Below are 15,816 nucleotides of genomic sequence, written 5' to 3'. Positions count from 1 at the left end.
GCCCTTCAAAAAACAAATAATCCAATTTAAGGAATGGGTGGAGGATCTGAATAAACATTTTTCCAAAGAAGACATACAGATGGTCAACACACAGGAAAAGATGTTCAACATCACCAATCATAAGGACAGTGCAAATTAAAACCAGAACACAGTATCACTTTACACCTCTCAGAATGGGTAAGCTAAAAAAACAAGACATAACAAGTGTTGACGAGGATGTGGAGAAAAAGGGACTCTCATGCACTGTTGGTAGAATGCAAATTGGTGAAGGCACTGTGGAAAACAGTATGGAGGTTCCTCAAAAATTAAAAATAGAATTACCATAGGATCCAGTAATTCCACTACTGGGTATTTACCCAAAGAAAAGGAAAATACGAAAGCAAAATGATACATGGGTCCCTATGTTGCAGCATTATTTACAATGGCCAAGATATCAACCCAAGTGTGCTTCCATAGATGAATGGATAAATGTTATGTATTATATACATACATTATATATATATACATATTATGTACATATATGTGTGTATATATATACACATACACACATGTATGTGCATATATGCAGTATTATACAGCCATAAAATGAATGAAATCTTGCCATTTTCAAGAATATTGATCAACCTAGAGAGTATAATGCTAAAGTGAAATAAGTTAGTCAGAGAAAGATATATACCATATGACTTCACTCATTTGTGGAATTGAAGAAACAAAGCAACGAACAGAGAAAAAAAGAGACAAACAAGAAAACAGACTCTTAAATACAGATAATAAACTCCTGGTTGACAGAGGGGAAGGGTAGGGAAATAGATGAAATCGATAAAAGGGATTAAGAGCACACTTATCTTGATGAGCAGTGAGAAATGTATAGAATTGGTGAATCATTATATTGTACATCTGAAATATAACACTATATGTTAATTTTACTTGAATAAAAAATACATAAAGGCTGCTTAATGATATCACACTGACAAGTTCCTTACCTAAATCTGAAAATTATTTGCCAAATGGATATTACAGTTCCCTTACCATGGAAAGTTTGTTTATGAATGTTTTTAAAAACCTGACAGAACTTTGAGCGCTTAAGTTGAAATTTATTCTTCCTGAAAATAATCATACTACTTATCTATTTCTCTATAAAAGAAGTTTAGAAAGCATGTCAACCATTTCATGCAGCATCCTTTGTGCTTCTTACCAGGTCCCGTTGATCCTCCTGTACCAGATCCATTTTGTGTACCAAGCAAAAGATTTTGGCATCTGGAGAATTCTGCAGAATGGCCTCTAGGCATGATTGGTAATAGTGCATGTCTTTTTCCAGTTCACGGCTTTCCACATCAAACACATATATCAGAACCTCCACATTTCGGAAGATGTTATCTCGTTGGCTAGTGAAATAATTTTCCATGAAGGTATCCTGTCTAGTAGGAAAAAAAACATCTAGGTAATAAGCAAGTCCTCAGTTTAGTCACTCCTACTTACAATTTATTTTTGTTGGTTTAATTAATGTGAAATATAATAAGGCTTCAAATTAATAGGCAAATAATAGTAAACTGGTAAGGCTTTACCTTTAGTTGAGCCACACCTTGCACCATCCTTTGCCCCTTTCCTTGTGTTCCAAATACACTTTGACCTTCCCTCAGTTCCAATGGCCTTTACACATGCTATTTACTGTTTCACATGATATTCCCCTATCTGTACATCTAATTAACTCCTACTTGTCCCTTTAGATTTTAGTCCAATACTATTTCCTCACAGAAACCATTCCTGACCTCCCTGTCTTGAGCAAATCCATCACCATCGGCCCTAATACAATTACATTGTTTTTATTTTTAACACTTAACCACAAGTGTGATACTGCATGTGTTTGTGTGTGTTTTTAATTAATGGAATTCACTTCCCTAGAGTCTGAAGTTCCATGAAGGCAAGGACCATGTCTGTTATTGTCTACTATTATTTCCCAGCTTTAAGCAAAGAGCCTTCCATAGAGTAGGTGCTCAGTGAATATTTATTGAATGAATAACTAACTAGTCAAATACTCTAAATTATATGAAAATATAATTTGTATTTGAGTATTTGACAAGATAGCTTTTTAGCAGTTTTGTTCTTTGATCCTTAGGCTGTGTGCTGCTTCCCAGTTCTCAAATACCAAGCATCCAGCAAAAAAGAGTAGTTTTGTTGGAATTTAAGAAACAAAACAAATGAACAAAGGAAAAAAAGAGAAAGAGAGAGATACAGAGAGACAAACCAAGAAATAGACTCTTAACTACTGGAAACAAACTGATGGGGGAGGGGAGGCAGATGGAGGGATTGGGTGATATAGGTGATGGGGACTAAGGAGTGCACTTGTCATGATGAGCACCAGGTATTGTATGGAATTGTTGAGTCACTATACTGCACACCTGAAATTAACATAACATTGTATATTAACTATACTGGAATTAAAATAAAATAAATAAAAAAAACCCAGCAGAGTTTGGTTATGGGAAAAAAAAAAAGACATGAACCTAGCTAGTCTTGTACTTTGCTATTATTTAGCTGTGTGACCTTGGGGGATTCTTAATATCACTGTATTTCAGCTGCCTTATCTGCAAAATTAATGATAACATCTTAGGGCCTAAAAGCAAGGAATCTGGACTAATCTCTTGAAAGAGATTACAGAATTAGAAGAATGATAAGGAGAAAGGATTTGTATGGAAAGAGCTCTACAGCATTAAGTGATCCATCTGCTAGCAACTATGGGAGTCATTTTCTTATAGAATATTTGGCTATTTCATTATTCTTTCAACAAATAACTCATTGAGCACCTGTTCCATGGTTGGTTCTACGCTTGAGCTGATAAACACTGAGCTAACAATAATGTCTATTTATTTTGTGAGGAACTTTAATCATCAAAACAACCCTATGATTTAGTACCATCATTATCCCTATTGTACAGATGAAGAAACCGGCTTAGAGAGTTCAAATGATCTACCCAAAATAACATAGGTAACAGAGCTGTGCTACAAACCCCAATCTAACTCCAGAGCCTAGGCTCCTAACCACTGTGTACTACACACTGCTGCTGCAGCATGGAGATGCAAATGGCCATAGGGTAAGGAGCAATACCTACGGGCGCCTGGGTGGCTCAGCTGGTTAAGCCACTGCCTTCGGCTCAGGTCATGATCCTGGAGTCCCCGGATCGAGTCCCGCATCGGACTCCCTGCTCGGCAGGGAGTCTGCTTCTCCCTCTGACCCTCCCCCCATCTCATGTGCTTTCTCTCTCTCTCTCTCAATCTCTCTCTCTCTCTCTCTCTCAAATAAAATAAATAAATAAATCTTTAAAAAAAAAAGGAGCAATACCTACATATAAGCACAGTGAACAAGCATTTGTGATGGAATATTCTGGAAGTACCTCAGCCATAAGAGGAAAAACTGTTTCCTACTCCTCCAACAGTTGTTAGCTCAGCTGGAGAATATGTGCTTAGGGCTGATCTACAGTGCTTAGACTGCCTGGAGATTGAAATAATAAAGAATGAGGTGGTATGGTATGATGGGTAAGAGCTCAGCATTGGTATTATGCCACCTGAGATAAAAACCTAATTTCTTCAACCTGCAAAAGAGGGGGATAATCTATCCCATACTCTAGATCCCTAGACACAGCTTGTGTTAGTGCTGATTAAATACGTCACAGAGAGAGGGCATTTTCACAGTTACATAAAAGTCAGAAATCTTTATTTAATCAACTGCCAATTCTGAAGCAATTTCTATCAAATGTATCTATTACAAATGATAGTTACTGTAATGTATTTTCCATGCTGATTACACTAGGTGCCATGATTACTGCTGCTGGCCCCACAAACAGGCAGATGGTACTCACCCACCACAGTCCCACAGGTTCAATACCAGGTTTCCCAGAAATCGAACATGAGAATGTTCTACATCAACTGGAAGACAAATACAACAACTCTAGTAACTGTAGCATGAATGAGGTGAAATTAAAAATAAGCAAAGAACTAACCCATGTAATTTAGAAGGACCAAAGTGGAGTGAAATGCTCAAAGCTACAACAAGAAGGTGATTTTCAGCTTAGTAATGTGGTTGGTTTAGTGGCAAGGTGGGCACCTAAACTACTCTGAGCTACAAAACTGGCTCTCAATGTAAGTAATTTTACTTTTTAGTAGTTTAGTGCTTAGAGCAGAAACAATCTCCAATTATAATATTAATGTTAAAATTTCAACATATAAGACAGAGACATATACCATTTAATAGCTCTTCACTGACCCACGAACACCCTCCACAAAAAAAAAAAATTTAAAAAATGACAACAAACACCAAATACAAAACAAGCATAAAACATAACCCAACTTGTTCCCTCTATTGGTTTCCCTATTTCAGTTAGTGACCCTATCATTGTCCCATTTCAGGGGAGGTGGTCATTGTTGACTCCTCTGTCCACATTCATTGCTATTTCTTTGTAATTTCTCGATTCCACTCCTTGTTTTACAACCTGCCACTAACAATAAGGAAGGCCCTTACCTTCTCAAGCCTACACAACTACAATAGCTCCATAATTACCTCCCACCAGGAAGCCTTACCCACTTTACTTCATCCTACAGGCTACTGTCAGATTCATCTTCTTAACACTACTTTGAACATGTCACTCCCCATTTAAAAACTTTCAATAGTTCCTCCATGCCTACAGGGGGGCATTCAAGGTCCTTCAAATTTGGCTTCCAATCTACCTTTATATTTCCCAGTGCGTCACACTAATAAAGACTTTTGTTCCAGTCCAATTTGGTTTATTCATAGTACTCCCCAACCCCACTACCTCCCCAAACCCCAACATACCTTACATCAGGGGTCGCAAACTTGCTAATATGGGCCAGGCCAGTAAATGTACAAAAGCAAAGATGATCACGTAATGGAGAGTAAACATGCACCCAAGAGGATGATAGAGTGGGTGGCAATTACTCAGCTCCAGCTCATTTGTCAGGCAGGAATATGGGATCAAGATGATCATATCCTTACATTTTTCAGTATTAGTGGGAAACCAGATTTTTATGGAAACTTTTACATATTAATAACTAATTCCAATTTTTCTAAAACATTGTACAGGCCAAACAAAACATATCTATAGGCCTTATCCAGCTTAAAGGCTGCCTGTTTGCGACCTCTGCCTTACACTTCCCTCCCCACTCTATACTTTGCCTACTCTGTTCATCTGCCTAGAAAGTCCTCCCCACATTTCTTTCAGTTATATTCATCTATTACGACCCAGCTTAAATTCACATTCTTTAAAAGCCCTACCTGGCCACCCCCACTTACTATCATCACTCCCTCTGAATTCATTCAAACATTTATTAAGCATCTACTCCCTGCCAGGCACCAAAAATCACAAGGAGGAATAATGAAAGTTCTTATCCTGAAAATTTCTTAAAGTCTACCAATTATAATTTTTACAATTTATGTGACAATCAATCACACAGTGGTGTTTCTTCTATGACTATCTTGAATCTATTGCTTATATTGACTGCTATCTAACTTTTGTACAATTTTATCTCCTTATAACCTAGATTAAAAGCGGCAAAGCATTAAAACATGGGCATTAAAAAAAAAACATGGGCATTGGAGTCAAACAGTTCTTAGTTCAAATACCAACTGTACCTCTCTGTGTGACCTTGTGCAAGTCACTTAACCTCTGAGTATTAGTTTCCTTTTGTAATACAAAAGGTAGGAGGCATGCTATTACCTCACAGGATTGTTGTGAGGATTAAAGGAGTTATCATACATAAAGTGCCTGGCACGTAGTAGGTGCTCAAACTACTTCCCTTCTCCCCCTTACTTCCCCCTCCTTGGAAAAGGAATCGTATCTTACATGTCTTTGTATTTCCAACAGAGTCTACGAGAGAGTAGGTGCTCAAACTGCTATTAATTTGAAGACTATGTAAACGGTCTAGTACTAAAAAAAAATGGAAAGAAGTGCTACTGAGAAAGGGAAAGACAATAATAAAAGAAGTGACAGGATTCAGTGACTGTTTAGATATGAAGCACATGGGATAGAAATCTGGTTTCTACTCCCATATCATAGAAATTGTTCTCATCAAGTGACCGATGGCCCCACTACCAAATCCAGTGGACTTTTTAGTCCTTGTCATACTTCCTGTAGCATGACACTGTTGACTACTCTCTTCTCAAAAAATTCTCTTCTCTTGGCCTCTGATATCATACCTATAACTTCTCTGGTATATCTTCCTATTCTTCTTTCTGTCTCTTAAATGTTGGAGCTCTTCAGGATTTCACCTTTGACTACCTACTTTCCCCCAGGCAAGCTAATCTATTCAAGTTATTTTATGTACCATTTGGATACTGATAACTTCTAAGTGTATATCTCTAACACACATGTCTCCCTTTCTGAAACATATACTGGACATCTTCACTTGAATAATGCATAAGTATCCCAAACTCAGTATATCCAAATATAACTCATCTCCCCATTTTTTCCTACAAAATCTGTTCTTTCAGTCTTCTCCATCTCAGTGAATTTAACCAGTTGCCTAAGCCAAAACCTTAATTTCATCCTTGAGTCCACTCTCTTCCACTATTCCAACCAAACCTATCAACAAGTCCTATTGACTCTATCTCTTAAATATATCCCAAATGCATTTGCTTCTCATTATATCCACTACCACTACCCTAACCCAAGTTAAGGGTTATCTCTTACCTGGTCTACTAAAAAAGTTTCCTAATCTGTCAACCTGTTTCTACCCTTGCCTCCCTCCAATCTATCCTCCATATTAGATATAATGGTCTCTTCAAAATGCAGATTTTACTCCATTATTCTTTTAAAAGAAAAAAAAAGTCTCTGTGTATATATGATTGTATATACCCAGAAAAAAAAAAGGTCTAAAGGACAATCTCAAACTACTAATGGTGGTTGTCCCCAGGAAGCAGGCGTGAGAATGAGGGAAGGAGTAGACTTTCTATACTTCTGCAATATCTGAATTTTTCACAAGTATTACTTTTGTAATTAAAATTGAAAATTAAAAATAATAAAATCTGATGTTACTCTTTAGTTTAAAACTCTCTATGGGCTGCCCTCTACCCTCAGTTCAAACTACCTGACTTGGTTTATAAGGCACTTTATGATCCAACCCCCACATTCTGCCTTCCATTTTAGTCTCATGTCTCCTATATGGCCCTCTGGCTCTCCTAGTCTTCCTATTCTGCTGTCATAAGAGCAACTGAAAAGAACTAGAACAGAGCTTTAGGAAATCACATACATTTATGGGGCAGAAAGAAGAAAATATTTTTTAAAGGTGTAGGGATGGTTAAAGATAAGGGAAGAAAACCAGGGTAATAAAGCATTAAATAAAAGCCAAGGGAACAGAGAATTTTGAAAAGGTAGGAAATCTTGGAGCTGTCAACAGTGTTTTTGACTAAAATACTTTATAATCTTTTTTTTATTGACAAGTTTACTATTCCAACAAACACATTTTAACAGCCCAAAAATAAATTAATTATATCACCATTCTGTAACCTTACCACGAATTTTAAAACACAGTAGGCTCTAAGTTTAACAAAATAAAATTGGATTTTTTTTTCAGCAATGATACACTAGAAAAACACTAAAACATTAAAGGTGATATAGTATTTTAGAAGTACTTTTGCTACTGTTAAATAAAATCAGCAACTTTATAAAAAGGAACAGTAAGTAAAAAATCAATGCACTATATGTATTTTCAAGTAGTCTATAAGTTTAGCAGTAGAACCCAGACCTTTCTTTAGCAATGACAAATTAGGTAATGATACATTAAAGCATTAAATCCAACATAATATTTTAAAGTATACTTCTACTACCTTTAAGGAAATACAGTAATTGCTAACAAAGTATATCAATAAAGGTCCCGTTTGAGACAAAAGCCCTATCCCAATCACAGTGCCTGGCACACAGGACGGTCCAGAAAAGCACTTACTGAATAAATGGGACTGCTTAAATGTATAGTGTACATGTAATTTACAACATTCTGTTCATAATTTTTAATGATGCTGCTAGATCACTTCAAAACTATTTCAAGTAGCTTGAATAGTTCTAAAATTTGGGTTGTATGACTATTCACTAGACTTAGGGGAGTAAATCAACTCTGCTGATCAGCTAAAAACAAAAATATTAATTGACTAGAAAATTGACCACTGCTTCAATAAAATGTACAGAACTTAAAACACACAAAGAAAGAAATCCTCCAGAAATGGTGGGTGTGGCACAATGGATAGAGCAGGAGCATAGATGACATTCCAGCTCTAATGTTTGCTAGTTGAGTAAGCTCAACTTCTAGGTCATCTATCAAAATGAAGTTAATATAAAAACTAAAGTAAATAAAAAAGCATATAATAAACAGAAGCTTCCTCTAATCTACTGAAACTATATGATTATTAGGTCCAGATCTTTAACTTGGGAGAATAGAAAAAAATTAAAATCTACCAAATCAAGACACAAAGAAGTCTGGACAGGTCCTTTCTAGAAAGAAGTCTTTCAAGGCAAGACAGGCCATAGGACCCTGTCCTGACCAAAATTTTTGATGAATGACTTAGATGAAAACTAGATGAGATGCTTATCAAATGTACAAAATGCACAAAGCTAGGAAGAATAGCTAACATATTAGATGAGATAATAAGCACCTAAAATGAAAACAGATCTAATCATTTTTCTACAGATAAGGAAACTACAGCCCTGAGAAATGATGAGTTGTCCTGGACTTCACAGTTAACAAACAGTGGATACAAGAACATAGGTGCTAAAACAAACAAAACTGAATATTTTAATCGAGTAAGAATTTAGATTCAAAATATTAGCTGTACAAGAAGCAGAAGGATGATATGTTTTAATAACAATGTATGTGAGAAGGAACTGTTTTTTTTTAGTATGACTCAGTATAATGAAAGCCACTCCACAAAATAAGAGTAGGGGACTGACTGTGCTAACAGCACTGTGAGGCCCAAAATAAGAGATATAATAGTCCTACTCTGCCCTGATCAGATCACATCTATGTTCAAGTCTTAGCACTTTAAGAAAAACATAGACACATGCAAAAAAGTCCTTAAAAATGTTTCAAAATGATGTCACATGAGGAATAGATGGAGGAACTTGACATGTTTAACTTAAGGAAGATAAGTTTTGGGAAGCAAGGGTGGCTAGGATAGATTGAGACATTAATCATACTCAAATATTTGTAGAGACTCAAAGGAACAGAAAAGGGGACCAGCTAACAGAAATAAAGAGAAACAGACTCAGGGTTCTAAGACATAGCTTTCTAACCATTAAAACTGCCCCAATTATGAGAGTATATATACTCCAAGCACTTTATGAAGAAAAATGAGGTTTCCTTCTTTATATCCTAGGGTCTGGAACATAAGTTGTTTTAAAACTGTTTGTTTTTTCTTGGAATCAGAGTGAGATACCTTACGAACTAGTGGGTGACTTGTCCGTAAGTGTTCAAGATGCTAAAAACTCAGATCAGGAATCTGTGAAAGCCAGGTTGGGCAATGCCTTCATCACTGAGAGGCCAAGGACCATGGCAGAATCCAGAAATGCCTGGATGCTGCAAAACAAAATGGCATTACACTCTAGAGACAGAAGAGGTCTCCCAGAAGCATAAGATCCACTGAACTGGCAGCCAAGGCAGTTCAGCTAGCCCTTATTAAGAAGCCAGATTTAACATTCAAATTATAAAGGGCAATGAAACATTTCTCAAGTCAGAGCTGGAACTCCAATGAGAACATCTATGTTATATACAGGAAGAGAAGCAGCAGAGTACACATCAGGTTAACCTTCCCCCACAACCCCCCCCCCACTCAGAATTTACCTTTTAATGAAGACTAGGACTAATTATAGCTTTAAAAAAAAAATCTTACGAGATTTTATTGTTATGCTTGTTAATACCTATCAATTAATTTCCCTTTATATAATAAATTAAAAACAACCTCCCACAAAAAAAAACAAATAAGCAAACAAAAGGGTCCCTATGTTTATTTAATAAAGAGCAGGATAAAAACACAAGTTGGACAAGGGTATCCCATTTGGTAAGCAACCTAGAAAGAACCTCTCCAAGACAGCAAGCAGTAATAACCAGAATTAGGTCACATCCCTTTGAGAAGGAATGAAAAAACAAGGAAAACATGCTCCAAAACAAATCTCTCAACCTCTGCATCCCTAAGTTACTGCAACAAGTGTGTTATGCAGATTATTAATAGTTAATATCACCTGATTTCACAATAAGATAAAACATCTTACTTGTTGCACCAAGGCGACGTGTGTCTCTGGCAATATAATTTGCAAAGATAATAGACCTCATGCTGGTCTTACCAGACCCACTTTTACCCATCAACAGCACCTAAGGACAAAGTTAGAAAAAACAACAAAGTTAGAAATCTAGAGCAAATCAAGTCGAAAAGGATCTATTTCTCTCCTATACTTGATGTTTTACTGAAGTGACAGTACCAATAACCTATTGCAGATACTTATAACTTAGTTCCCTGACCAATGGTAAATGCAGAGATACCTAAAATTCCAGGAGCCAGGTACTTACCTGTCATGCGTCACACATCCTCTTAGCAATAAAATCACGTGAATTTATTATGCTACCATTATACACTATCATTCATTCAGAACTATGTTAGAGAAATAACAACTTGAGGAAATCGAACCCTCATCTCTCATAATCTAATGCTTTATGCACTGAACTACCTGGCAGGGGATTTCATTGTAACTGAAAGTTCTTTCCCCTGCTCAAGGTCAACCTTTCCACCTCTGCCCTTGATCTCATCCCTTCTACCTACTCTATGATTTTATTCATTAATTACTCTGAATCTTTTTTTTTAAGTGTCCCATAGCCTACAGGTTCAAGTCCTTAAACTACATTTAAGACCTTCCTTGATCTGGCTTATCTATTCCTCTGCCCTTACCTCCTGGGATAGAACTTTTAGAGTCCAGCCATAATGAACTGAACTAAACCTCTTTTACAGTCCCTCTGACTGCTCCCAGAATTCCAGGGAGCCCAGTTCCACGTCTTTGTTTCATGCTGTACTCTCTGCCAGTAACTTTCCATTCCTTTTTCTTTCGTCATCCAAGCTCTGCTCATCCCTCTAGACTTGGTTCAGTAATCATCTCCCCGAGAAGCTTCCCTGACCCCAATGCCCTAGGTTGGCTTAGGTGTGTCTCACCTCTTTCCTCCCATGGCACTCCTATAGCACTGCAAAGACCACAATGCACTGCAGTTATCTATTTTTTTGTTTGTTTTTGTTTTTTTTTGTTTTTGTCTGCTTCTCACAAGACTGTGAGTTCTTAAACGGCAGGGAGAATCCCCTTTGTATCTCCAGTGCCTATCATAACAGATGCTTAAAATATGTTCATCAAAAGAATGAACAAGCTATCTAAACAAAGATATAAGACAAGTGAGTTTATAATGATGAGAACTGTCCAATGGAAAAGGTGACCTTATGAAGGTCACCTTCATGTCAATGTCAGCACCTTCAAAGTCATGACATTGACCTTCATGTCAATGTCAGCACCTAACAAAGACAGAAAAACACCTATCAAAGATACTGTTGATTCTTGCACTAGGAGGGAATTGGGTAAGGTGACTTTTCAGAGTTTTTTCAAACTTTAATATTTATGGACTATAGTTCCAATTACCTTGCTTTTCAAATGAAGGGGTTACAGGTTGTATCTTCAAACCCAAGAAATTTAAAAAAAAATGTCTAATTACAAATACAGGGAATATTAATGAAAATATACAGCACTCAGGCTCAATTTAATCTAGCTATTTAGCTACGTAACTTTATCTCACTAAGAAAATGTTACTGACAAGTCAGTCTAAAGAGTTATAATTTTTTTTGTTTTATTCTTAATCATGTAGAAATTTCTGGTATTTTCAGCCATCCTTGTTGATAGCAACTTTAGACAGGCTCATCAAGAACATTCCTTTAGGAAATTGAGTTATATAACTAAATTGTTAGATGAAGTTAAGGGTAAATATGGTGTATTTTTTTTGTTTTTTACTTAAGAAATCTTCAACTACTTATGAAAGACTAACCAAGGATAACTGTGTTAGGTACTAACCTAAGTGTTCCACATGCATTTACTCATTTAAACTTCATAACGACCCTATGAGATAGGTAATATATTATCACCATTTTACGAATGAAGAAACTAAAAGCCCCAAAGGTTCAGAAATTTACTCGAGAACTCGCCCTTATTGATTCAGCCTAAACCCCAAGGCGGGGCACAGTACCATAAGAGCACAAGGGAAAGAATGCTCAATTCCACCAGGAAAACTCATATAAAGACCTTATATAGGTAACATTTAAGCTGGGTTCCACATAAATGTGCAGGAAGAGGCCTGTGTAGTGTTTGTGTATGGCTTGCACAAAATGCAAATTAATTTGTAAATTTGGAGAAAAACAGATTCTGTACGGCTATAATAGGGTGGTACAGGTATGGCAGGTCAGTTTAGTCAGGAATAGATTTTTAAATGGCATTCTAAACGATGAAATCATTTGGATTTTATTCTATGGGTTTTGGGAAGTTATGAAAAGGTCTTAAGTATGTGAATGACCCAATTAGATTTAAATATTAGAAAAATTAAATCTGATAGCAAAGAAGAGGACGAGTCAAAGAGCACACAGAAGATTCCTGCAATGGTCCAGGAAGATGGTATATATACACAAATATATTTCCTGAATCGTAACTTACCTTTACTTTCATGTATTTGATGTACCTAATATATCTTACCTTTTTCTTCATGGCTGTATTTGGTAGCACCCACCTGCAGATATAAACCAAAAGACAGTTTCCAGGATCCATTGCCTTAGATATTGGAATTTAAAAAATACAAATAAATGTGGAGGTGCAAAAGAACATGTTTAGCACAACAGCTGAGTACAGCTGTGTGTAGGAACTCAGTGAAAGAAGCCTTTGTTTTCTTAAACTGTAAAACTGGGTTCAAGCTCCCTAATTACAGTACTCAGGAGATGGGTCCTAGGAAGACTGACTTAGTAATATAAATGAGCAATAAAATTCAAGATGCAATTTTTTATCATCTTAAAAAATGCACCAAAGCAACATATACAAGTGCTTTAATAAATCAAACGATATTGTCTTATTTGAATGTCCTCTATTATTTTTAAGTTAGGCTATTTTCAAAATCTGTTAAGTATGTTTAGCCAGCTGTCCTTCCAAGTCAGATTTCTCTCATTACAGGTACAAAGTATACACAATACAAATCTCAAATTCAGGTACAAAAAGGCACTGAAAGCACTTTTTAAGCCACTGATGTCTGCCCCAGAAATATCAACCTTCTCCCTAGTCTTCTTATCCTCAACACGATGTTAAATCTGTTTTACTGATAATTCAAAGCAACTCAGAACTACCTTCTCAGTTAGAACACCCCCCCCCCCAAACCTCAGAACTGGTATCAGGCCCATCCCAAGGGCTGTTTTCTACCCAGTTAACAACCAACCAGTCCTCTTGACAGTTTATCCTGTCACCAAAACCTTGATACCAATCAATCTTACTGGCAAATCAAAGCAAGTTATCATAGGTGGGGTATTCTAATTCACAATATTTTCTTAGAACCCCACCACCACCTTCCAGGTTTGACATAATAAACTTCACCCACCCAAGCGATCCTTCCGGTTCCCCTATGGGAGGATCCATTCTTGGCCCCAGATTCTCTTTCTCCATCTTTCTCTCAGAGTCAGATTCTTCCATCGTGCAACAAGTCCTTTCCAGTCCTTTCTAAACCGCAGTACTCTTTTCCTTTTTTTTTTTCTTTTTCCTTGTTCACACCCTCAGTCGCCTATTTTTGTTGCCTGTGGCCGCTAGGCCTGCTCTATTCTTGCCTCCGCCTTTGTCCACTGGGGGGCTGTTTTCCCCACGGTTACCTTAACCACCTCAAACTTGGCCTCAAGGCACAGCCGAGTTGGTCAGCTCCAAGGCTAAATGATGTGGTGGTGCAAAGGAAGAGACTGAGAATTAGTGGGAAGAGGGGTGGCTGGGGTTCGTGTCGAGTTTGGGCCTCAGGCCCCAAAGTCTCGAAACGCAAAGGTGACTTCACCCGCAAAGAGGTGGGGACGGCGGAGGTGGCAGAAAGAGCAGACCCGTGCGGTAGGCACTAAGTGGCAAAAGCTTCCGCCGGCTTATTGTTACCGAGCCTGGTCGCACGAGAGCGTCCGCCGTTAGCAGCAGTTATGATCTAACCGCCCGCCCTTCAGGAGCCCAGGTACCTCACCGCAGGCACAGACTGCAGGCCAGGATCACGTGGGCACCTGCCGTAAACCCGGAGCCCGTCACGTGACTGCTGCTACCCGAGGGGCGGGTGGACGAGGAAGAATACCATAGAGACTGAGCCGAGAAAGACAGAGTGCCGCCCGTCGCCGTCACGTGCCCCGGCTCTCCCTCTTCCTTTAGCCCGGTAAGGAGCTACCAGTTTGTAGATGCTTCTCTTGTGGGCTTCCCTGGCCCGACCCGTCCAGCACACAGAATTAAAGGAGGCGTTTTCAATTTCAGTGCTTCAATGCTAGCCCCTGTGTGTGTGTGTTGTTGTTGTTGTTGTTGTTGTTGTTGTTGTTTTAAACTATTTCACCCTTAACGTTTTTTGGTGAGGAAGGCCAAGCATTGTTTTTTGTCTTCCTGTTTTTTATTACTAGTCCCCTGTAACCGGGCTTGTAATGAAATGAATTAATACATCCAAAGCTATTACAGCTATGTCTTCCACATGGTGAGCACACAATGAGTTATTATTGCTGGAACCAGGGATTCATTGGGAATTTTAGGACCACATACTCATCTCCCCGCTTGTTTAAAACTGGAAGTAAGGGAAATAAATTCTCATAGACCATAGTAAGAAGTCAGAGTCTAGAATTGATAACTGAAGAGCTATTGACATGTATTTATAGACTATATTTAGATATAGAGACCTCCAGATAAAATGGCCAAAAGAGTTCAAAGGGGTTGCTTCTGGAGAGGAGGCAGGGGATAGGAAGTGAGAGGACTGATACTTTTCATCTTAAACCCCTTTGTACTATATCTATCTATCATCTATCTATCATCTATCTGTAGATAGATAGATATATCCTACTTAATAAGAAAGGAAAGGAAGGAAAGAATGACAGGAGGAAGGGAGGAAGAAAAGTAGGAAGGAAAGGGAAACTGGATAGAACCAGGGTGCTATCCAGATTTCCCCAACTGCTATTCTATATGATCCCTCATCACAACTGCCTTGCCTCAAGAAAAATTTATTTTACTCTGGTCACAGCTTCCTTAGCCCTATCTCTCCCTACAATTCTCTCCTCCCCACCAACTCCCCCCCCCAAACAAGCCCTTGTTCTAGTTTTTCTTGTGTGGTGAAAGATTATGAGCCCCAATCCAGGAAGTCACTTTAGATTCATTGCCTTCCATACCAGATAGTGATAAACAAATTCTGAGTTAAAGCAGTGAAAGCAGACTTTATTCAATAACTACTGACAGTAGTGGGGAAAGCTGAGCTCCATTCCAATATGTGCAGAGGTAATTAGGCCTTTTATTTTTTGTAAAGATTATTTATTTATTTATTTATTTATTTATCTTACAGAGAAAGAATGTGTGTGTGTGTGCACACACGCATAGGGGGAGAAACAGAGGGAGAGGGACAAGCAGATTCCGTGCTGAGCACGGAACCCCACACCAGACTCCATCTCATGATCCCAAGATTAGGACCTGAGCTGAAATCAAGAGTTGGATGCTTAACTGACTGAGCCACTCAGGAGCCCCAGTTGGGCCTTTTTTTTTTTTTTAAAGATTTT

The 15,816-nt window shown here is 37.9% G+C and overlaps 1 protein-coding gene across 5 annotated transcripts in view; it reads right to left on the bottom strand.

Moving 5' to 3' along the window:
• Window positions 1-14,322, bottom strand: part of RRAGB (Ras related GTP binding B) — a 42,807-nt gene extending 28,485 nt beyond the window's left edge. Inside the window, exons 1-6 of one of the 5 annotated variants that reach the window (XM_025852069.2) lie at window positions 14,183-14,322; window positions 12,767-12,800; window positions 10,268-10,367; window positions 5,855-5,938; window positions 3,857-3,923; window positions 1,196-1,418 (exon numbers count right to left, since the gene is read on the bottom strand). In XM_025852069.2, the coding sequence (XP_025707854.1) occupies window positions 1,196-1,418; window positions 3,857-3,923; window positions 5,855-5,938; window positions 10,268-10,367; window positions 12,767-12,778 (486 nt within the window). In that variant the 5' untranslated portion in view covers window positions 12,779-12,800; window positions 14,183-14,322. Of the gene's footprint in view, window positions 1-1,195; window positions 1,419-3,856; window positions 3,924-5,854; window positions 5,939-10,267; window positions 10,368-12,766; window positions 12,801-13,652 lie in introns of all 5 variants that reach the window. The other 4 variants (XM_073889240.1, XM_025852067.2, XM_073889239.1 and 1 more) reach the window with 4 other exon arrangements.
• Window positions 14,323-15,816: the final 1,494 nt, after the last annotated feature.

This window comes from Callorhinus ursinus, unplaced genomic scaffold, assembly GCF_003265705.2.
Source record: "Callorhinus ursinus isolate GAN/ISIS: 27379988/994484 unplaced genomic scaffold, GSC_fseal_2.0 scaffold104, whole genome shotgun sequence".
NCBI lineage: Eukaryota > Metazoa > Chordata > Mammalia > Carnivora > Otariidae > Callorhinus > Callorhinus ursinus.
The sequence above is the reverse complement of the archived record's forward strand: the minus strand, read 5'-3'. Positions and strand labels throughout refer to the sequence as shown.